The following is a 24,421-nucleotide window of genomic DNA, read 5'->3' on the forward strand; positions in this document are numbered from 1 at the left end:
TTATAGATATAAAAATAGGGAAACATAAAAAAGATACTCTGTAGGCATGCATCATGTCTTCTGCAATGTGTATAGCTTAAAAGTTTTTGTAATATATTCACTATTTTTGAAATATTAAATTCCTCTTGTAAACCAAATAATTGGGATACAGTTGGCTGATGTCTATCTAGGAGAATGTATGTGGCTAAAATATCCCCTTTAATTGGGTTTTTGCATCTTATTTTTCCTCTTAAAATTTGCAGTTGGCATCTTTTCGACTAATACATCTTTTGTGTTAGTTTATAGATTGTATAATACATATTTTGTATACTCATGATAACATATCTGAGATGCTCTTCCTAAACACAGCCCTCCCCAAATTTTAAAAAAAGCAAACCAACTTTGATCTTTTTGTGTACTTTCAGAGGACTTGCTTTTCCAGTGCGTGCACAGGCAGGTCTTCCCTGAAGTTAACCTGTATTTGCCATTTATCTCCTCTTAAGATTGGGTTTAGTCATCTCGGTTCAGCAGTATCGTTTCCAGAAAAGCCAATCATACTGCATGCTTAGAGGTGAAGCTTTGAGGAACAGTTCCATGCTTGCGTGCAAATATGTACTAGTATGAAAAGGAAGTAAAAAGGGAAATTAAAGGAGTGCACAAAATTTGGTTTAGGTTTATTGAGAAGGTTGCTATGTGTGTTTCTGATGGGTGCTGACAACTCCATTCTGGAGTCAGTTATTGAGGTGCCCATCGCTCCATAGAGAGTACAGCACGCCGCACAGGGCTGTAATGTGGGCTGGGGCTGAGACCTGGCTTATATTTGCCCTGCAGTCATGCTAGTTCAAATGCAGTCATGATTCAAACAGTGATGTAATTTGTGATATAATTAAGTAGTGATATAATAGCGATACTGTTTCTGCTGTACACTGGCCAAGCGATTGGTGTAAGAGGTTAATTCTGGTTTAGTATGCACTGTGGTATTTTACCCTAGGGGTAGGGTACATCTTTTGTAAAGCAGTTGTCTGAGAAAGTCTTAAGCAAAGTTAAAAAAAACCCCCCAAAAACCAAAAAACACCCCCCCCCCCCCCCGCGCCCCGAAAACAAAAAAAAAAACAACCTCGCAGGAAAGCCATCCTGCCTATCTTATATAATGACTTTTTCTTCTTAAGTTCTTTCTGCTCCCCTTGATTTGTAAATCTCTTTAACATGTGTCAAAAGTCAGCTCTGGCAAAGAGAGAGGGGCTGAGCAGGAGAAGTCCAGGTAAAATGAAGGCGTGACTTTTGTTTGTTTTCCTTCTGCTTTCTCTATGCTTTTTCCTGCTTATACTTCTGGCCCTAGGAGCAAATGACAACAGAAGCCTCCCTCAACCCCACAAAATTGATACGAGTTTTCAAGTCATATTTCTACAAGATTTGCTTATTATTGCCAATTGAGCACAACCCCTTTGGGCTATGCTTAAGTGAAAGATAAATGGCAACTGTAGTTTAATAGCTCATATCCCGATGGGATTCCAGTTCTAGTGGTAAACTAGAATAGTTGCAGTCTGGCTGGGGTGGGAAAAAGTCCACAGCTAATGTAGATCCAGGATAGTCAAATAGCATTTTTACAGTGTTCTTCAGTATAAGTCTTAAGATCTATGGTTTTTTAATCTCTGTTCCATTCCTTTTCAAATCAAATCTGTGTATTACAGGCAAAAGCAGCAAATTAACAATTTACATCAGAAGATAAGGGAGAATGAATTACGAGCTCAACATGCAAGACTAAGCCATCTTGTGAACTGTGAAGAACCTTACATGACTAATTTGCAGGTAGGATGGATATTTTTCTTTCAGCAAAGCTTTCCATTGCCCAGTAACTGACACCTGAAAGCATGTTCACAATTTACTGCAGGCCAAAATGTAGAGCTTTTGTGATTATTGATGGTTGTGTAATTGTATAGCTGTAAATTGTATAGAGGAGAATACCCTTAAGTGGTGGTGTTTACCTTACATTTGGAGAGAACTAAGTTATGTTAACATTTTGTACATACTTGTTTTGAAATCTGATAAAAATGGGGTAAGAACAAGGGATTGTGACATGGTAAGAATAAGGGTTTAACAGCGTGCAGCACAGTTATACAGGGAGCTATTAGGAGATAAAGTAGTTTGATAAGAGAGTATCTGAAAACAACTAATGGGAGGTTTTTCTGAAGAGGAGAAGGAGGCAGTACCCGGAGGAGCAGTAGACTTAGATGGAAGTCTTAGATGGAAGTAGACTTAGACTAAGATAGACTTAGATGGAAGAGATGTGAGAGGGCAAACAGACTGGTGGAATACCTTTGCACAAGACACCTGAAAAGGGTATGGATTAGTACTCCTAGGGAACACTTAGTCTGAAAAGGAACGCATGGTGGTATTTTGGGCATACCTGTCCTAATTTTTATCTAACTAGCACAAATACGAGAAAGTGTAAGGATGAGGTAGCATAGGCTAACCGCGAAGTGCAGATCAGCTTGAGGACTGTGGCTGCTACCCCACTGTAGCACACAAATTCCATCTCCAGACCTCAGCACATCTAAAAGGCAATGCAGGAAGAGAATGTTAAAGGCCGATATGCAGAGAAATAGCTTTTCTGTCCCCCTTTTATTACCTTTTTCTGTCACAAACACTGCACCAGGATCTTAGCTAGTGTACTTCAGCATGGCATTAATTATGTCCTTGGAATAATACAGCTGTTCATCAGGTGAGAATCTGGTTTTTGTGAGACAGGAGAGAAATTCAAGTGGAGCCTCAGTGTGAAGTTAGGTATTCAGAAACTTTTTCAGACATCTAGGAATGCGGCTTTTGGCACTTCCAGAAGTTCTTTTAGAAAATACTTTAAAATTCTGTCTTGATTAAGATTTTTTTGAAAAAGAAAAAAAAATTACTGCAGAAACTGAAATTTTAGTGTGCATATCTTAGTATACTATAGCACACTTCAAATAAAGCAGCAGATGCATTCATCTTTCATAATTTAAAGAGTTTAAAAAGTTTATAATGTATTAGGATTTCTGCTTGATTTGTGTGCCTTCTATAAGATTAACTTAAAAATGCAAATCTCCCTTAATCAAGGTTTTAATATCTCTTAATGCTTTGCTGAAGGAATGTTACTAGTTAAAAATACTGTCTGTATAGTTTCTTTAAAGATACCAATTTATGTTATTAAAAGAATCTTGAAACTGAAAGCCTAATGGGATGCATCTCCTTTTTCATCCCACATGCAGTTGATTTCCTTTTTGTGCCTGTCTGTGGGCAGTGGAGGTAGAAGAGTAATACTGAATTGCATGAAATGGAAAGGGAAGAGGGTTTTGGTATGCAGGACAGAAGGTAGGAGGCCTGCCTTCTGATTGTAGCTGTAGTCTCAGGCTTGTCCCTGCACCATTCTGCACCTCAGGTATGATAGCTCTAAGGTTTGACTAGTACTAATGTTCTGCTTTAGAAGGATCTTGAGATTGGAGCACCTTTTACTTTAATATATTCATAGCCATTTTATAGAGTGTTTTTCTTCCTAGGGTATGGTATGATAATGCAGTGGCAGTGATTTGTTTTGAAAACACTTTTTGTTTGGATTTTCAGGGGTTTCTTTTGGAAGAAGTCGTGCTTCTTCCATAAATCTGACGGGGAAAGTGGCCCCACAATGTTTGTTTGCATGTGTTGTGAATGTAAAGGTGTCCAGCTTCTTTATTTTTTTGCTCCAGATTCCTGAAATACATGCTGTTACTACATATTTTAATGTTTGAAAAATCAAACCCCACCCTTCCTGACAGTGGAAAAAAATGCAGGAGTGTTTTCTGCTGTGCTGCTCAAGTATACAGTGGTATGTGTGTGTTCATTTGTATGATTATTTTATTTCTCTTTGTAAGCAACCACAGTATGAGAGCACACCACTGCAACCTCACGTTTCAGAAAGATCAACATCCCACCTTGAGGAGCTTGAGCGAAAGATTGCAGCAGCTGAGAATAAGGAATTACAACTCAGTGAATTTGTAAAGCAAATTTCAAACAAATCTAGTGAGGAGAAAAAGAAGATGGAGGAGAAAGTAAGTGTCTTTCATGTTCCAAATTTCCTTTTGACACTGCTATAGCAGCATATGTTTTTTTTGCTAGAAAGCAACTTAGTGTCTGAGTTGCTGAGCTATTTTCAGAAGGTAGCTAAACTCTCTGTGATAGAAAAATTGATAGTTAGTGATTGTAGGTGTTGACAATGGATAAATCTAAACTTGTAGTGAATACATCCTAAAAAGTGATACTGGATGAAACGGCAATCATAATGATGATTTTAACCAGGTATCAGTTAAACTTGCTTTGAAGAAAAGCTGCTCAGCTCTAAGAATTCATGTAGTTTGAAGTGTTTATTACAGTAAATAAAGTATCATTTAAAAACATAGGGTATGAAAATGAAATCCCTATTTTTAGCATGGCTTGTAAATGCAGCCCTCGTGCTTTGATGCATTTCCCAGTCTGTATGTGTCTACTCAGCAGGAGTGATTCTCTTGTAGCTTTGCTAGGATGTGCAGGGTAGACTTTAGTCTGAGGCAAGGAAGAGGCTTAGATGGCTGTGTTCTTGGAACTGTCTTGACAAGGGGTTTCTTTGGAGGCTGAAGCAATACCCAGAGGTAGTTTTGAATGTCCTGATAGCCTTCCTTGATTGCAAGGAATGTGTCGTTGACCAGGTGGTTCCTAATTAATGTTTTAGGGATACATTGTCACTGTTACCTTCTCTTCTTTTATCACTGGGCCTTACTACTGGGCTTAGATTTCTATTAATGCAGGTTCAAGGGGTAGGAGCAGTATGATACAGTGAAGTGGCAGGTGGGAAGAAGAAGAAAGCATAATTCATCTCAAATTCTGCCTTACCATTTCCTGTGAACCCTGCAGTATGCTTTTTACTAAGGGTAGCGTTCAGGAAGGGCAGAAATTGGATGCTGCTGCTTCCTCCTGTCTCAGCTTTTACTGCTTGTGTTCTTCACTGTGTAGGAGCTGCTGCTGTAGGTGGTGGCAGTGACGAGGACCCAGGCAGCAGTGCTTGTGTCAGCGGGATGGTCTGTAGCTGGGAGCCTCATTCACCCCTTAACACCCATCCATTCTGTGCACTGAACAAAAGGCTCTCAAGGAGAAAAAGGGCAGGGAGGGAGAATATGTTTCTCTAATGAAATTAGTGCCCTTCTGTTTGAGGGAAGGCTGCGGATGGAGGAAGGAGCTGTGCTGTGTTCCCGCAGGGATGTGGCAGGCTGGGAACCCGAGCAGCGGGCTGGGTGCTGAGCCTGGGGACAGCTGTCTCTGGAGTTCCTCTGCTGTGCTCACGGGGAGATCAGCCCAGAGCCCAAAGGCTTGGTGTCCTGGGTCAGTGACTGATGTTAGGGGATGAAAATACAATTTCTGTGCTGATCAGGGGGATTGTTGCCAGCAGCTGTGCGCTAGGGTTATTTCTGAGTGCATGCCTGCCTCTTCAGAGAGGGTAAGTGTTTTCAGCCCAAAGCCAGATTTGGCCAGGGAGTGGGGAAAATTCTGTTAACATTCAGGTGAGCTTTGCTTGTAAGTGTATGTTAAAAGAACACATAGGAAGTTTAGGTTAAGGCTGCTGGCATACATTTCTACTTCTGTCTGCCCCACTATTGCAAATAATATTATCTTTTCCTACATGGGAATTTTTAACATACAACATTTAAATACAGTGTACAGATGGTATGTTTTTGACAATAAGGGACAAGCTGTGACTGTTCAGTGTAGGTGGGAGGAAAGAAAACATAAAGAACACTCCCATTTCCTTGAGCATCTTTTGTCCGTGGTGAGAAGTCTAGGAAGGTCTTCATCATGAAACCAGGATGTATTGGAACTGAAAAAGGTTCAGAGAAGGGCAACAAAGCAGATACCCATCCAAAAATCACAGGAGGAATAAGTAAATCTTCACACTGGAAAAAGAAGTGACTGAAGGGGAGTGTGATGGAGTCTGCAGAGCCACGAGCAGCCCGGAAGGGACAAAGGGCAGTCAACTCCTCACTGCAGCTCCTGTTGCAGGAGCGAGGGAACATCTAGTGAAGCTCTAGGAGCCAAGTACATGATCAGCAAAAGGAGCTGATTTCTTGTACCAGTTCTCTATAGCAAACCTGTAGATGTCTCTCTGAAGGCTGTTGTGGATGCTAAAAAAAAATGGGTGAGTTCATGGAAGTGCTGCCTTGTTCTAAAGGCACAGAAATAACTGCCTCAGGAGAGCCCCTAAGTTGAAACTGGAAAAATGTGCTTTCCTTGTTCTTTCCCTACCATAGACATCTGCTTGTGGCTGCTGTTGGAGATGAGGTATCGGGCTAGAAGGCCTCTTGTTCTGAAGCACTGTGTCCCTTCTAACATTAGGGTGGGTGTACTTGATGCTTTCCTTCTGAGAAACTGCAGGGCCAGCAGAGATCAGAGTTGCTCTTCGTTCACTGCTGGCATCATACATGTCTTTGCCCCATGCAGACATACCAAGCAAGGGAGTATTTGTACCACCTTCTGAATAATTCTGGTGCCTGAAGAGAAGGTTTTTTTCCCCTAGGCTCCATGTGTAGTCAGTGTAGGACTGAGGTGATTGAGAGCTTTAACTGGCACTGAAATTTCAGAAGCCTGAAAAAGCTTCCCTGTCGTGGCTGGCCAGTAGTTGTGGTAGCTCCTCACAGCTTCCTAGCTGAGAGTGCCTGCTAAGGTAGATACTGCAGTACTCTGTACCAGTGTCCGTGTCATGAATGCCTAGGTTCTTGCTTTTCCTTACACTAGGCATGAATGTGCCTCGTGGCATCTGCAGATTTTGCAGCCCTCACTTTAGTTCTGAGGCATTTAATCTGGAAATTGGACTGCTGGGCTGGAAATGCTTCAGTTCAGACACCTGTGCCCTGCTGGCTGCTCCTTCTCCCTCTGCTGTGGGTAATTGTGAAGGACTCCTGTAAGGTACTGCTGATAGCTTGTAGTAGCATTCTCCCCTATGACTCCTGTGGCCTCACTTTTAATATTTAATTGCCAAGAGGCATGAGCTTTCCTATTTTTTTCCTGCTCCAGCAAAGTCATCCCAAGGCAAGGAATCCCAAAGCAAACATGGTAGCTATTAGAAGGAGAGAGGTTGCAGCAGATGAAATTCCCTATGGTATATATGCAGGACAGGAAGATTTGGAAACCATGTAATCTGTGTTGCACAAGTACTGGAGTATTCTGACTGGTCACCTTGTCATTCTTAGTGGTATGTGAGAAACAGAAGGAAGGGATTCGCTTAGCTAACAGTCAGACTCCTGGCAATTCTTAATGTGCAACATTGGCTTACGTGTGCATATTTATATCGCTGCCTTAAGGCTTGGGAAGTGGGGAGGCCAGGGAGGAGCATGTGGTTCTGAAGCACGTATTGTGGCAAAAGGTCATGGCTGAGTTGTGACTTTGCTTTACTGAATGTGGGGTTTACTTGGGCTTTGTCTAATCAGAAAGATTTTAAAGCAGCCTGAAAACTTTGTTCGGTTTTGAGGTGTTGGTAAAATAAAAGATATAAAGATTTCCGGCCTTTTGGCAATTCTGTCTTGTGGCCCATATAGAAGGCAATCTCTGGAAAAACTTTCCAGTTATAGGAATAGGATAGGATAGGATAGGATATAGGATTGGATAGGCCCTGTTACTGAGCTCTGACATTGACAGCGTCACGTATTTATTTCTCAGTGAGATGGATGTCTGTAGCACCAAAATAAAAGTACATTTAGCATTTACTCTAGTGACAAGTGTTTGTTATCTGTGAGTTACTACACCTTAGTTCAAGCAACAGAGGTACTGTTTTTCATTAAATTTGACTACAACTGGAAAATACTCTTTTTCCTGCCTTCCTTCCCACTTTTTTGACCTAGATAATAAAGTGAAGTACCAGGAATGCAAACAAAGATAACACAATGTAAAAAACCTTTTGCAGACTGATGGACAATTAAGATGCCTGTAGAAAAGGTTTTTAAGAAAGCCACTATTCTGTTCTGATGTCCTCTGATGTAACTGTCAGATTGCATCGAAGTCAGGTTTTTGGCTCCAGTTCTTGTTGGGTTAAGTTCTTGGCCCCTGTGTTTTAAGTTGTTTTCCTAGGCCAGAGGAGGAGGATGGACTAAAGTATTTCCTGACTATCTGTTGCATATGAACATCTCCATTGGTGAAAAAATTAGGAATATTTTAACTGTTGAACTGCTCATGTTTTCAGTTTGCAAGGCACATGGAGTATTCTGGGTAGAGGTGAAGCAACTGTGGTTTGAGGTCACGTGTGGGTCTATGACTTGGGGCTGCTGGGATTAACCATTCTTTGGTTTTGTTTTCTGCACTAACCAACCCGTTCATGCAGCTGAGAGTACAATTCTTGAAGAGTGACCAGCCTCTGCTTCCAAAGCAGGTTTATTTTTCACTGTAATCGTGAAACATGTACTCTTACTTTCTTCTAGCTTAAAACTAGAGACCGATATATTAATAGCCTGAAAAAGAAATGCCAGAAAGAGTCTGAGCAAAACAAAGAAAAACAAAGACGAATTGAAACCTTAGAAAAATATCTGGCTGACCTACCAACGCTGGATGATATAGAAGGCCAGACTAAACAGGTAAGGTAAAGGGAGTTTGTTTTACATTTTAAAAATACAAGTAAGCTCCCTAATATCTGTTGTCAAATCCTTTACTGTTTCAACATAGATATTTTTCCCCATCTGTTTAGGAAGAGAAGTATTTCAGTATTTTAGAAAGCACTGTACCTATTAGGGATTCACGTACTCAGATAAGTGAAATGGGCCTAAGATTATACAGAAGGTAACTGCAAGGCCTTCTGCTAACATGGCATCATGTCTGACTAATGTAACCTGTGTTAGCTGCAAATTCTAGAAGAGAAGAACAAGCAACTTCAGGAAACTATGACTGAGTTAGAAAAGAAGCTCGGAGAGGCCCGATCGCAGTGCAGAGAGAGAGAATTGCAACTGGTGTGTCAGAAGAAAAAAGAAAAAGAACTGGTCACAACAGTACAGAGGTATGAACAGTTGCTTGGGCTGTGCCCTGAAACGGGTGTAACTTCCCACCTCATGTCAAGACCTAATGTTATTGGTACTTTTAATCTATTACAATGCTAACGATTTTTCATGGCATAAATACATTACTGTGCAGAACGACAGTGTAATGCAATAGAAAATCCAACAAGATTTTTATTTCTGTCAAGTTGCAAGTAATACCACAGAGAAGAGTCTGCCTAGGACAATCTTCACTATCGTTCTTTAAAGATGTGGGACACTGCTGCAATGGCATCGTAGCCTGCTACCAGATGGAGGACATAAGCATGTGCAGCAAAGGGGCATTGTATAGAAGCTGTCAGCACTCACTATTTGATAAGTAATCCTGTCACGAGCTGTGGAAAAGCTCCCTGGATATTGGCTGATGGGTATATCAGGGAAGGGTCAAAGATTTAAATAACTGTAGCTGTTTCTTACATTTTCACTGAGGGTCGGGGTATTTACAGGGAGATTTAGCGGTAGCTAATCAGCTGTCATTGAACTTGCATAACTATAAAAAAAAACAAATGGGGCAGACATCCATGAGAACATTCCAGATGAGACATGGAGACATTGTTACTGTGGTAAATTTTAGATCAGGGGAGCTACTTAAACACTTATTTTTAAAAAAAGGGGGAGGAGGGAAGGAGCGGGGAATCACTTTTAATAATTTATGTGGATGTTACTACAGTTCACTGTCCCTCCATTGGGTAAAGGTGCATGCCACAGGAGTCTGAAAGTGTTTCCATGATGAAAGGCAAGCCGGTTGGGACACCTTGCCAGCCAAATTGTTGACGCATTGTTTCCATCTTACCAATGAAAGGCCTTTTTTCTTCATGCCCTCCTAATCTAGAGGGGGATCATTTTGTCTTTTCTGAAAGCCTACACATAGTTGAGGTGGCCTTTGGTTTCTAAATTAGACAGCAAGATTAGCACTAATAAAATGTATTTCCTTTCTGAGAGAAGGTGAGCAGGCAAAGGCTCTGGCTACACCTAGGAGCTTGAGTTGAGCTACAGAGGGTCTGAAGGTCATGCCCTTGTGTCGGAGCAGCTGGCAGGGGTGGCTTTATGCTCCCCCTTACAAGTCGCACAGGGCATGAAGGATAGGCGACCTGTACTCGGTGCAAGCTCCGGTTCTGGACTCCATTTTGAGTTGTGCGTGCCCCAGTGACAGAGTCCGACGCTAAAGCTCCTGTAACTTTGAGAGGTTCGAAGACTCCTCTGATCTGTGCTGGTTCTGGCTTTGCCTCCCACAGTAGCACAGAGCAGCTATGAACACCGCAAAGCTTTTCTTTGCTCCTCCCTGCCCTCTCTCCCTATGCTGTACTGCTGGAGCTGTGCCTTTTGGGAGATGCAGTGCAGAATCTGGCCCATAAAACCATTCCTGCATGAATCTGTTCTTGTCAGTGCTACAGTAACTTCAGTAGTTCAGGATTTTTGCATCAATTATCCACTGTTGGTTTGCTCATTCATAAGGCTGGATTCTGCTAGGTACAGTTTACAGTTCTGGTTGGAAGATGGTGCAACATTCTAATTTTTTGCTAGAACACACAGCCTGTCTGGTTTCTGTCAGCGCACTTAATTTTTCTTTCATGTTGAATGGCAGTTTACAACAGAAAGTAGAAAAATGCCTGGAAGATGGTATTCGCCTTCCCATGTTGGACACAAAACAGCTTCAGAGTGAGAATGAATGTCTCAAAGAAAAGAATGAGAAAGCCAGTAAGGTTAGTGTGCAAATGATCTGTTGGTGGCATCTTTAACCTTGAGTCTTGCCTTTCCTTATTTTTTTACTTTTGAAACAAATATCTCACTAAAGAATCACACATTTGTTGCTAATTCACATTTCTTTTCAATATCTGTCCGTTTCTGTTCAGTACGTTTATTTTGCATGAATTTCCTTTTCTATCAGAGTTAAACTCTGTCTTGTCATTTACCTTTTCAAAGATTCCATTTAAAATCTATGGCTACACACCTGTAAGCTGATTCTTAAAAAATGATCTGAAGAGATTCAAGCCTTTTAAATTACTCAATTTTATGTTCTAGGTCATAGACAATCAACAAAATCAGATAGCTGGACTGATTTTAGACATGCAGGTAAGAAAGAGTGTATATTCTGTTGTTTACTCTTTACATTTTTAGTTCATAACGATAACATTGCTGAAGTTGAATTTCGTCCTTTTATCTTGCCAAATAGGAGGCAAAGGTAGAAATGCCAAGAACTTAATCTCATGGCCTGTAGTTGACCTGTGTTCTCTTGCAGGCTCATAATGTATTCATTATTGATGTTTGTATGGTTTAGCACTTTGCTGGTACTCATCATAAAGTGAAAAACTATTGCTATGCAGAATCCTTATTCTGCTGGTCTAGCGGATGTCATATCAGAACTGCCTGTTTCAAGTGTGAGGACTGCCTCTGTAAGTAACAGTGAAGCTTCTCATCAAACTTCGGGGTTCAGATGATCATCCAAAATACAAAAAGTGATACTGATTAGGAGCTTCACTGCTGAGATCCTTAGTAGAGACAGGTGCCTTTCTAAACCATACCACTTCATATTTCACATCATTTAAGCAGGTCCCTGTTCAACTGGTTTCTGACAACGTCACTCACTCAGATATCTTAACTCTCTTGGCGGATTTTGGGCACCTAGCTTGGAGCCAAGGGTTTTTCAAGCCAGCATAGGTTGTCAGTTAGCAGTCAGTTGCAGCTCTGTGGATTGGATTAACACATCAGGCTCCCGAGACTTTAAAGTTACCTAGTGATCACCAGTATTTGTTTTGGAGAAAAGGAAACATTATACAGGTTATAGGAAAGAAAGTATGACTTGCTCTAGAAAAAGCTGAGCATTTAAAAAAACAGATAAACATCTGTTTTCAGCAAATACTGAAGCCAAATTCAATAAATTCTAGTTTCTGCATTCTTCTTCTCTAGATTGTCGTTTGTCTCCACATTTTTTGCTTCCTTGCCCTCCAGAGAGACTGAAGTTGCAGGGTTGTCCCTTGAGAATGAAGAAGGTGCTTCTGCTTTGGCTCTGTGTACATTAGGTTTGGAAGAACAACAAAATGGTAGTAAACAATCAGCTGAATGCCCGCTCCTTCTGAAGTGGAAGGGAGCACTCTATGGAGCTAGAATCCAAATAATGAAGAGAGACAAAGAGAGAACGTGCTTTCTTATTTCCACTTTGCACGCTGGAGCCAAGTTTGCTTATTTATAGCTATTGAAAGTAAGTTGTCTTCCACCATTAAATTGCTTCCTTTCTCTACCATGCAGGTAAATAACAGGCCTGATTGCTGTCGACAACCATATTTTTGCTTGATTAAATTACAGTGCACTAAATACATCTGTAGAGAAGCAATAGGGGAATTTAAGTTGCAATATAACATACATCTGTTAACAGAAAAGCAAAATCAATAATTTAAAATTCTCTAGGTTTGAAGAAGACAAAATTGATCAAATTGAGATGTTTTCACAGAGCAGCCTGTTATATGCAAAAATTGTGACACAGGCAAATGTCATTCCAGATATTTCATAATTAAAACTCCATAATCTTCCTGAGGTTCTCTGTCCCTGCTTGTAGTTTAGTTAAGATTATTTACATATGTATTACGTGTATATGTTGTGCTTATAAGAAATTTGCACAACTTACCTAAATGTATTATCACCAGCCTAAATCTCCTCATATTTCCTAAACTTTCTGATCTCTTTCTCTCCATCACATCACCTTTAACTTGAGACTAGTGGTCTTTGTGGAGACTAGTGATCTTTGTGCATGTTTATACAGATGGCTGTTTTGTGTGCTTAGTCTGAAGTGACTTTAGGGAGCTGCGACTGGGAAATGCTGAGTAGTTGTGACAGTCTCTGAACAGAGTAGTGTTCTGTTCTCCAGGACTTTCTCTTAGTTTTCCTCTTTTGAGGTATTTTATATAAGGACAGAAAATAAGATTTGAAAATGGTGTTAGCCTTCAAATTACTTGTAGACTACAGCAGCTTCTTTGTATCCTTGATCTCCCTGGTCTTCCACGTTTGTTCCCTGGTGTTGTGGTTTAACCTCAGGCAGCAACTAAGCACCACGCAGCTGCTCACTCACTTCCCCCCCACCCAGTGGAATGGGGGAGAAAATCGGAAGGAAAAAGGTAAAACTCATGGGTTGAGATAAGAACAGTTTAATAGAACAGAAAGGAAGACACTAATAATGATAATAATAACAATAATAAGATGACAATAATAATAAAAAAAGGATTGGAATATACAAAACAAGTGATGCACAGTGCAATTGCTCGCCACTCGCTGACCAATGCCCAGTTATTTTCCGAGCAGTGATCCCCCAGGCCAACTCCCCCCAAGTTGGCATGATGTCCCATGGTATGGAATATCTCTTTGACCAGTTTGGGTCAGCTGTCCTGGCTGTGTCCCCTCCCAACTTCTTGTGCCCCTCCACCCTCCTTGCTGGCTGGGCATAAGAAGCTGAAAAACCCTTGACTTAGTCTAAACACTACTTAGCAGCAACTGAAAACCTCAGTGCGTCATCAACATTCTTCTCATACTGAACCCAAAACATAACACTATACCAGCTACTAGAAAGAAAATTAACTCTATCCCAGCCGAAACCAGGACACCTGGGAAGCACTGAAAATTAATTCATTAGAAACTGAAATCCCTTGTTGGCACAGAGATGTAATTTATCTTCAGCTCAGAAGATCTCATTTTATTCCCTGTCTTCTGCCACATTGTAAACTTATGCTTGAGAATGTATTTCAGTTCATTGTTTTTAACTTGCAAGCTGAAAGCAAAGAAGTTCTGTTTCCTACAGCAGTGCATGAAGCAGTACTAGTTCCTATTTGCTCATAATTGTGGTGGAATGATTTTGATCTTCCTTGTATGGTTTTGCTTGGTTGATTTGCTCTCCTGAGTGTGCAGGATTAAAATTCTGGTTGGTCTTAACAAGATGTCATGCTGCATATATAGTACATCTTCAGAAAGAGAAAAATTATAGAGGAGAGCGGTGTTTAAAAAAATCCATATTTACATGATTAATTTAGATAGTACAAATTAAACATTTTTTGGTACTAAAAAAAAAAAGACAGTAGAAATAAGTCAGATTGTACGATGCCTGTGTTACCCAAAGTACATCTGTCAATCCTGTCAGTCACAATAAACCCAAACTGTGCCAGGCTGGGAGTAATGCCACAAAATTGTAACTTTGGAAAGCATATGGAAAAATTAAGGGTGAAGTGCAGAGGACTCGTAGTGCTGTGAGCAACTGGGAAGTCATAGCACTGTGGGCTCAGCCAAGCTTGTAAGCACATGTGCTTTTTCTGAGCTTTAAGGTTAGGGAAGCAGAGAATGATAGATGTTAGGTGTATCTTTTAGAAATAAACACTCATTTCCACTTCTAGTAGTTCCTGTTAAACGGTGTAACTCATGAGCTAAGCATTTGCACATTATTTGGAATATTCTAGAAGTTGTTTTTGGAGTAGTTTGCACAGTCATGTAAGTTTAATGGCAGATGTAGTTCTGAAGATACACTGGAGAAGATAGTATTTCTGAACCCGTCTTCCCTACCACCTGCTCACCCTCAGGAAGGCTGCACAGTCAAACCTTTAATGTCTGGCGTTGACACAAACATGAAACGAGTAAGTGGTAGTACTGATGCACGTATCGTAACTGGGGCTCTGGGTGTCCCTGAAGTTGCTCATCATCAAAGACTATTAAAATTTGAAGATACTTGGGAGCTGGGAGGGTGTTTTGGGCACCCGCACTGCCCTGTTCTCCTCCTCCTCCTTCCGAAGCTGCTTCTGTTTGGCTGCTGCCACAGACGGAGCTAGAGGGACCTTCAGTCTGACCCAATATGGCCATTTTTCTCAGTAGGTAATGTTTTTAAAAGACTAAAGACGACCGTTCAACACCACTGCAGTTTCTGCTCATCTGCAAGCCCGACAAAGGAAATGCCTGCCGCAGAGATATTTCCTGCCCTCTCCCAGCCCAGGGAGTTTCCTTTGACGTGGGGCAGGGCTCTCTTTCTTCCTCCCCTTCCTCCCACTGGAGTGCGAAGCTGTGCTTTCTCGCACAGCTTATCTTTAGGATGCACGTTGTTACTTCAGCACTTCCTTTTGAGGGGCACGGTGTGGGTCAACTGAGAAGCAAGTTGGTCAAGTGTGTGAAAATGGTTTTAAAAACAAGTAGTCATTTCCAGGTTCTGCCTGCTGATTCTTATTAATTACATGAAAATGAAGTGGGGGGTTTTTTTAGTCCATATTAAGCGTGTAAATTTTAGTGCCATTGTCTTCCAGTTTTTCAAAGGGTATGACAATACACTTGTGCAGTGTTAGGCTGAATGCGTTGGGAAATTTTGTCAAGGCTGCCCACCTCCCACGAGTCGGGCCAGGCCATTAAAAACTCCACTCTGTGTTGGCCCTGGCCTTACCTCTCATTACTCCCTGCCTTCTCATCAGCACTAATAATTCTTACAGCTGGCAAGTCAATTAAGTGACTTGTGATCCACTCTGTAGGCCACATACATGGTAAAAGGCAGGCCTGTATACAGACAGTGTCTCCTATGTGCTACAGTCCTCGGTGCTGGTACCCTGAAAGTTCTATTCTTCGCGTATCTTAGGAACAACTCTCACAAGAGTAAATTTGGCTTCTTTTCCAAAGCTAAATTATTTTCCTAAGACCCCGAAACCAACATACCTTGATATAATTTGCTGTGGTTCTGTCAAGTGCGGAGCTTGGGTTTTTTCTGTCTTTGAATAGGGTTGCAGAATCATAGTGCAGCAATTTAAATGTATTTTTTACTAAAGAGGGACTTTGGTCTTTCTATAACATTTTATTTAAGCTACCATATAGAATTCCCTGTGAGAGAGTTCTCTGCTTTGGAAGAAGAATCTTTAGGATTGTTGCTACAGAGATTCGAGAAAAAAGCATTCTTCTGGGACAGTGTAATTCCATAAATTGAGTGCCATTGGTTTGTGAAATGCTCCTTCTCCTCCCCCCATCATGGTCTCTGGTTCCACTCTGTGGAAGGTTACAATCGAAACTGTGCCAAGGCATGCACTGTTGTTACCAGTGCTCCAGCTGTATTTTGAGCATGATGGGATCGGATTTGCATCTTATAATTGAAATTCGGCAACAGGTTTTACATACCGATGTGCTGAGCTAGGGATGGAGATGACACTTTATATGCGCTGTGCTAGCACAGCATTGGTTTTGTGAGTAATACCATTAACGACAAAAGAGGATTTTTTTTCTTCATGAAAGATGAAAAGATCTCTCTGTTTTAAAGCATCAGGAGTTTTATATAATCACTCTTCATTGTTATTAGTATTCTGGTAAGATGGTTTGAATATTCCTCTTTCTGAATTTTGCCAGATGACCTTGAAAGACATATCTACAGACCTAAAAGCCAACTAGTGGAATAAATATGAGTGCATTTAACAACAAAGACATCTGTGGTCGTGCTGAATTCACCCCAAAAAATCCACTTTGGAAAGATCTCATGATTTCTCAGTTTCAACTCTGTAGGTGAAAACTAGGGAACTGACAGCAGCTGATTCCATGTTGCAGCAGTTGTTGGTTTGTTGCTGCTTGTGCCTGATCAGGAAGTCAGTCATGGAAAGCTCCAATACTTCAGTACAACAGCATCCTAGAAATTCACTGTTTACATTCTTGAAAACAGTAATTATTGTATCTGTTAAAAATGACACTATAAACTACAAATAAGTTACTTTTTTGCCTGCAGTTGTTTTTTCAGCACAGTAGAGTTGTATAGGCTGTTCTGTCTTGTGTGTGAATGGTTTTAAAGAGGTTGCTGCTCTGTATCAACTGTCAAAGGCTTTCTTGTCAGCTGTGTAGAAGGTGAGGTGAATTCTGTGGTATGAAAGGTGGTAGGAAGTCCTGCCATAGTCTTCGTGGAAAGTAAAGGCCAAAAAAAATCTTCAGTCACAACTTGGAATTGCACAAATGAAGCTTAGTTGTCATTAATCTGCTGTGAAATTGTTTGGTTAGAATAAACAATATTGCATGGTTATTTTAAACTTCATGCATTCCACACTGGAGAAAGGTTTTGCATACATACAGTCTTTTTGTTTCTAAACAGATACTGCTTATTTAAAGGGTTTCACTGATATTTGGAATAGCTGTGTTAGTGTACAGAGAGCTGTTGGAGTCCAGTTGAGTATTACCAGGTGGAACATGGTAGAAAATAAAAAATGAAGAATTCATACAAAAGCAATAAATAACTGAAACTTAGTAATTTACTGAGGATGCATTTTTTGTCAGTGCTAATATGAAGTATGAAAATTTAAATCATAACCTGTGTTTTCATTCACTTTAGTCTATGCAAGAGAAGCTTTTGCAAGAAAAGCTGATAGTTCAGAAGATGACAAATGAGCTTGAAGAAAAAGAAAGGAATATAGAGCAGTTAAATAAAACTCTCTCTGAAGTAAGTAAAAACTCCAGTAACCCAATCCCTGACCACACCAACTGGGAAGAACCTTATAGAATGATCATAAGATCCCATGGTAGGGCTTTATGAGCTTAATTACATACTTGACTGTGCTGGCTGCTGTGCAGACATAAAATAGATACCATCCCTACCTCAAGAAGTGAGAACTTCAAGGGTGAAGGCCGCTAAGGAATGGTAACATGAAACAGCCAGCCATGTAAAAGCTGTCTGCCTGCCATTCTTTGGAGGGGTACAGAAATATTGATTATATATACAGAAATTAATTATTTTTAATTATATCATTTGTGGTTTGAAACAGGAAACTTTCTGCTACAGTGCATGCTGCAGAGTAACTTGCTTCTTTTTCCCCATTTACTTTTCACAAAGAACCAAAGACTGATGGAAGAGAATGCCTGCCTGAAGGAGCAAATGCGGCAGGTGGAGCAGTCCAGGCAGCCAGTATCTGAGAAGATGCCTATAGCAGACCAGTTGTTCAAGGAAATGTCCCATTGCTTGTTTGACTTGAAAGCACTGTGCAGTATTCTCACCCAGAGAGCTCAGGGCAAGGAGCCTAACCTTTCCTTACTGCTGGGAATCAGATGTAAGTGATGTTGTCATTCCAACGCTTAATAGTGTTTTGACACAGAGGAATTAAGCGGTGCTCGAACTTGCTAGCTGGACAGGCCAGTGTCCCCCTTTGCTGTGCAACTGGGGCAGCTGTGCGTGAGCCGTACTCCTGGAGCGCTCTGGAAAAGCTGGGCTTTTAGTGCACCTGGGCCACTAAATGCATATGACTACACAGGTCCTTGCCAAGTCAGGGGAGCAGGTAGCTGGCTCTTCATATGGACCTGATCATGGATATGTTCACCCCACTAGAAAAGAAGGGTGTGTAGCCAGGTGTCCATCCCTCCTGAGACATGCTGCAGTCACCCTGACAGTTAAGGGATGCTTTTCGGTCAAACGTGTTCTGCCCTATAAACTCATGATGAGGGAGGTGAGGCATAAGCAGGCCTGGTGTGGCTATATCACGTGTTTTTGTTTTAAAGCCCTTGGGGTCAAGTGGTAGGAATATACATCTACTGTTTGAACATGTATATGTCTGGTTTCAGGGGTGGTGGTGGTGTATCTGTGTGTATTAGATAAGCCTAGTGCCAGGCAACTTCATGTCCAGTACTGTTAATGGCACATCTAGTCTTCAGCACCTACTAAGCTGTTAAATTTAACCAGGAAATGAGAAGCACGCCCTAAAGCCAGTTAGACAAAGCTTCAGTGTAGTGAGTTTGTGTTAGGTCTTGTCTTTTAACAAGCTTAATAAACAATTACTTTTTTTTTTTTTTTTACCTGGAAGTATCATACTCTGTTGTTTTCTGAATGTTAATTAGAATTAATCAGATAGACTGGTTGCTGAACTGGACCATCAGCAAGGTAGAAAAGTAACAGTATAGTGTCCTGTGCAGCAAGAGCTACTATATGCCACATAGATTCATCTGCACTGTAACCCCCTGAAGTAGCGGAGAGTGCAGCGTATGCCAATCTGAAAGTCCATGAGACCGTCATCAGCCAGCAGGATGAATAGTGCAGCATATCTGTAGTACTATGTCATCATCATAGATTGGGCTCATTTCCCAAGCCCTCCTATCCATTTTTTTCTGAGTGGTTATAGAAACCTCCAAAATTTCTAGGAAATGCTGTTTTGCTCAGTTTTTTCCTGCTGTTGAGATCCATCAGACTTTAGCAAGTCTAGATCTTGGTGCAAACAGAAAAACATGTCTTTCAGAGAAGCACTGATGGGCTCTGAATTGACTTTAAGTTCACAGGGTACCACATGTTGTTGGCTTTTCATCATACTACAGCATGATTTGTCTTGATGTAATTAAATGAAAGTGACCTACCCCTTATTTCAAAGGGGAGTGACTAGTTCAAGTATTCACAGAGCACAGTTGCTAGAGCTTTAACCTTGGGTGTTGTTTTTCGTAGCACTGAGCTGTTCAGCTGAAGAGAATGAGAATTACCACAGCACAGAAACGCTTTCGAAGAAGCTCTTGGACGTTTGTCAGTTACGAAAGGATATTGATGAATTAAGGACTATAATGTCGGACCGTTATGCTCAGGACATGGGGGACAATTGCATTACTCAATGACAACATTTCATCTAGTAGCAAATGACTTATTAAATGCTGCTGTGTCACAGGTCTTTGCATTTCTATTAAGGAGCCATATTGGAAGACTGCAAATAGCGCCGCATGTGCATCTCTCTGAAGATTGTGCATATTTTAACTTGGGAGTCTGGTGGGGAGAGCAGAGTCATCGTTTGAACAGAGTGGTACAAAGTACAAGAAGTCTTTTCTCCAAACTACTGAATGTAGGAGCAAACTGTGAAGAATGATTCAGTTGGATACTCTGTTTCCTTCGTTAGGTCTCATTTTATTACTTCACCTAGTTTCTGGAATCAGAGCATCAAAACAGCCGTGCTGCTACTCTCTCAGTCCTTTCCTTCTTCAAGGGTTTGTATGGCATTATCTGTGTTCTGAAATTAGAGCAGAGGGTCGAAGGATCTATAGCTGTGTGTGGTGAAATTGGAGGCTTCTGCAACTGCACTTCGCTCTAAGAATTGCAATTGGAACAATTTTGGAGCACTACAAAAAGTAGTTGCTCTTCAAGTTGCCTAAAAAATTTGATACAGGAAAGATGTTGGTTTTAGTAATAGGTGTCTAGCTTGTTTGCCCAATAGCAGAAGAAAACCAAGTTTTAACTCCTTAATGCAAATGAATTCCATAAAATATAGCACTATCAAATTGTTTTAAGCACTCTCACATTGCTGTAAGAAGTTTCAGTAATATGAAGTCTGTGACAAACCCAGAGAAGCTGGAAGGCATGAAACTGCAGCAAAGTATATGGCTGTCAGGGGAGGAAAAAAAAAAAAACCACAAACTATTTTAGTGTTAGGTCATCTCCATTTTAAAATGTGGCTGGTCTGTGTTCCATTCCTGAAGGCCTCTGATGAGGTTGTGAACCACCTCAATCGATTTTTACCACAGCTACAAAACGGGTGTTTGGCACTTGGCAAAATCAGGGCTCAGAACAGAATGTTTCCACGTAGCAGTATTAAGTACTCGGTTATCTGAGGACTGCAAAATTTTCCACGTTGTTTGGGAATTCTTAATTTCTCCATTTATGTAGGAAGCAATTACAGTAAAAAAATAAGATCATGTTCCATAGTTTATTCAGTGAGTGTCACTTGGCAGTGGTGTTTCACTCCTGTGGGACAGATGACATTAATGCTTCTAATTTCCTGGAACATTACTGCAAGTTAGCTACACAGTTATGCATGGTGTAAATAGTATTTAACTGAAGGAAACAAAAAACTTGCAAAGAGCAAACACACTCTTAAATCACGCTGTTAAGAAAATACATGAGCATCAGTTACATATATGGTATTAAAAGGAAGTTTCAAATGAGTAAGGTGCAAGCCAGTCAACTGACTCGTAGTGTGGATAACAGCAGAAATCTCTTAGAAAGCTTAGTGGTTAGAACCAAGTAAATTCTAGGGTTACATTTCTATGGCAAAAGTGTTAGTATCTTCAGTTTTCTGATTATATTTATGTTAATAGAAAAAAAGGTATAGCAATGTAGACTGGTAACCGGTTTTAACTTGGTGATGTTTTGCTTTCTGTTCATTGCTAAACAGTTACCGTTGTTTTTATAATTTAGTGATTTAATTTTTTTAGCTATATGGACTTATTTATTTGACAGTTTTCTCTATCCTGAACCTACACATGGACTAATTTGTGAAAAATATTGTTGCTATTTGTATTATTGCTACATGGTGTTTTCAGATAGATTAATCTGACTGGTTCAGCTCCTGTGAGCACTAAAACAGTGGCTAGATGAAATGTCAAGTGAAATTGCCCAGTGTCTCTACTTCAAGGTAAAAAAACAAGGCCATTTCATTTTAAATTTCTGTGTTCTTTCTGTAGGTTTGAAGGTGTACTGTTATACTAGTGCAAAACTGAAAACACGGATCTCCGCACAAATGGGCTTACACAGTCTCCTGTGGCTCTAACAGCATTGGCTTTAGTGACTAGGGCCTCAGCTCGTTCCTTTGGTGTAGTTCATCAGTTTTGTCCTTGCAGTGAAGTAATAGTCTCCAGTTTATGGCATCTGTCTCATAACAGAATTCAACAATAACATTTCAGATAATAAAGTAGGTGTTTCCTCTCTCCCTAATACTTTTAAGTTGCACATTATTATTTCCTTAGATGGAAATGTTGTACCTATAAAAAATTACCAAGCAGCACATTTTTCTAAATTTGTTGGAAATAACAAGGAGTTTAATAGAGTGATTAGAGAGGAGCAGGAGATTTTTTGAGTCACTTTGAACTATTAAGCTGGTCACTTGGCTGGTGTGCCTCCATTGCCCCTTCTGTTAAATGGTGATACTGTACTGCAGAGTTGAGATCAGTAATTTATATTTGCAAAGCACTTCAGGAGCTTTTATGCTCTTCAAGTATTAGCTGAAAGTCCCTCAGGAAGGAGGTCCCATTTTATTTCTAATACTTTGATTGCAGTGCTGTAATCTTGCATTGTAATATTTTTATTACGGAACCTGTAATATTTATGTTGACTTTAAAGCACTTGATTTTAAAAAAACCCTGAGTTTATCTGCCTCAGTCAAATTAAAGTAGGGAGGTAAATGATGGATGTATGAGCCAAAGATGCAGACTACCAATTGACTATCTATAGTGATACAGTATTTTGCTTTGATTTGTTAAAATTTGGCCTGTTGTAGTAGTAGCAGTTACTATATATGCATCAGTTTACCGATGCCTCTAAATGGAATAAGCTTTGTCTAAGATATGCATGATTGTTTAATTGGTTAAAATGTAGTGTGTGTGGTCTCAGCATATTTAATACAGAGTTGATTAATGAATGTTAGCAGTGGAATTGCTCAGATTTAGTCATGACAACTTTTTGCTGTAGCTATTAGACAATCTCAAGGGCTGAAAAACAACCGCTAATGAATGGATACTGTGCCGTTCTGGCTGTCAGCAAATTTGTACAGTAATTTTTTTGTACAGTTTCAGATTGCATCTATACAATCCTTTAGAAGATATTTACAGTAACTACTGTATTCAAGAATGTATTTTGAAAAAGACTTGGAAAGTAACTGTCTTCGGGCAAGCTATAGATGATGCTATGTATTTACTATATAGAAGTAACACAGCTCAGTTGTGTAAACGTGATTTAGGTTGCTAGCCTCAGCTGTGCAGCTTTGTAGTGTGATAGTTGTGTGGAATTGTGGAGATTGCTGTAACCACCCACTCGGGCTCCGGCGTTCAAAACTGCCGGTGGCCGTGAAGTCATTACAAGAGCTGAAAGTTTGTCCTTTTCACTTCAAAAGGTTTCCTTCCTTCCTTTGCCCTTGCTTGCCCGCCTTTTGTTTCAAATGGTTTTTTGGACGTTTTTCTTGCAGGGTAAGAGCACAAGGAAAGAAAGAAAGCAAACCCCTTCTTCCATGACCTGCTGCCCTAGCACAGGCAGTGACGGCACGCTGCAGTCTCTCCGCATGGGCATAGCTTGCTCCAGTTTTCCTCATCCTTATCAATGATGTTATGCAGGTGGAGTTGGAGGTATAATTGGGCTCTTCTCATTGATGTGATGAGCTCTGTCATGAGTGGGGAGAAGATCTTCTGAACTAATCTGCATTCTTACACTGCAAACAAATCGATGGTTATTATCTAAAGGGATGATCTATTCCGGTAGCTCATTAGCAATATTAATTCCACAGCTGCATACCTTTGTGCCTTTTTTGCCTGAAGTAAGTGTATATCCCCCTTGAACTTTAGATAAGTTGTTAGGATGCTGATGACTGCACCTTGTTTTCCTCTTACCTGCCGATATTTTGTTTATAAGCTTTTGCAGTAAGAACTCTCGCATAATGTCTAGAAACAGAAGTACTCTAAACTAGGTACTAGGTGTACACTTTGAATGTTAGGCTGGTTGTAGTATGCAGCTTTTTTCAATATGAAGCATGAGCAGGAAACTCAAATCATAATGTGTTTATTTTGTGTATATTAATTACAGTATATCATTAGTTCAGTGGGGAGGAGTGTCCGGAGCTATCTTTTAAAAGCACAGCTGACATATGTACTGGATCAGTCCCTGAAGACTGGTAGTTTTGTAAATTGGGTTCAATTTTTGAACTGCTCAGAATACCTCATATGTAAATAGAGTTGTCATGACTTAATCACAATGTGTTCATTGTAAAAAGTAAAGGAGCCACTGGCTGGCTCAGCTTTAGGCTTGTTGTTCTTGCCTCTTTTGTAATTTTTTTTAAAGTAGGGTTTACAGCTAGAATTTTGAATGCCAAAGTTCTATTTATTAAATAATAATAAAAGTTTTCATTGTTAATGACTGGTATTTTTCCACTGGAATTTGTTTGTTGATGTTTGGGATTTGTATCCACAGAGCAAAAATAAATTTTGTTACAAAAGTGATTTCTTCATGGTTCTCATTTGTCCAGTATCTGGCATGTGACAGAAGTGACCAAAGGGCAGGAGGCAAGAAAGGAATAGTGAAAGATCTTCCCAACACCCACCCCAGCTTCCCTTCGGTGGTCTATAGTTCTGCCTGAATACCACCTGACTGAGCTCTCTTCCTGGCATTAATTTTTTAAAAAAATCAAGGCCTTGATAGCAAAAATATTGTTTTAGTGTAGTGAGAGGATTTTGGAGCAGAGTTCTTTTTAAAGTCCCTGATGCTTTTTTTTAGGCAGGTGCTCCTGTTATCCATCTTGGATGCTGATTGGAGAGATCACAGGTGGGAATTTTTAAAAGTCTAAGTTGGCACAAAATAGTAGGCAGAACTGTTAGGATAGCTAGTTTCAAAGTTGCTGAAGGATTCATCGTCTTTGGAACATGTGGTTGCCCCAAAGCCAGTCACACAGGGCAAAAAAGAAAATTGGATGGTGAAA

At 40.3% G+C, this 24,421-nt stretch overlaps 1 protein-coding gene across 3 annotated transcripts in view; it reads left to right on the forward strand.

The window, feature by feature from the left end:
• The window catches only part of CEP85L (centrosomal protein 85 like), a 122,696-nt gene extending 98,751 nt beyond the window's left edge, over positions 1–23,945 (forward strand). For all 3 annotated transcript variants that reach the window (XM_030035538.1, XM_030035545.2, XM_041129127.1), the window contains 9 exons: positions 1,671–1,788; positions 3,861–4,037; positions 8,424–8,576; positions 8,838–8,992; positions 10,615–10,732; positions 11,052–11,102; positions 17,338–17,445; positions 17,836–18,049; positions 19,426–23,945. In XM_030035538.1, coding sequence (XP_029891398.1) covers positions 1,671–1,788; positions 3,861–4,037; positions 8,424–8,576; positions 8,838–8,992; positions 10,615–10,732; positions 11,052–11,102; positions 17,338–17,445; positions 17,836–18,049; positions 19,426–19,589 — 1,258 coding nt within the window. In that variant the 3' untranslated portion in view covers positions 19,590–23,945. The remainder of the gene's footprint in view (positions 1–1,670; positions 1,789–3,860; positions 4,038–8,423; positions 8,577–8,837; positions 8,993–10,614; positions 10,733–11,051; positions 11,103–17,337; positions 17,446–17,835; positions 18,050–19,425) is intronic.
• Positions 23,946–24,421: the final 476 nt, after the last annotated feature.

The sequence above is a fragment of the Aquila chrysaetos genome, chromosome 2 (assembly GCF_900496995.4).
Source record: "Aquila chrysaetos chrysaetos chromosome 2, bAquChr1.4, whole genome shotgun sequence".
Classification (NCBI taxonomy): domain Eukaryota; kingdom Metazoa; phylum Chordata; class Aves; order Accipitriformes; family Accipitridae; genus Aquila; species Aquila chrysaetos.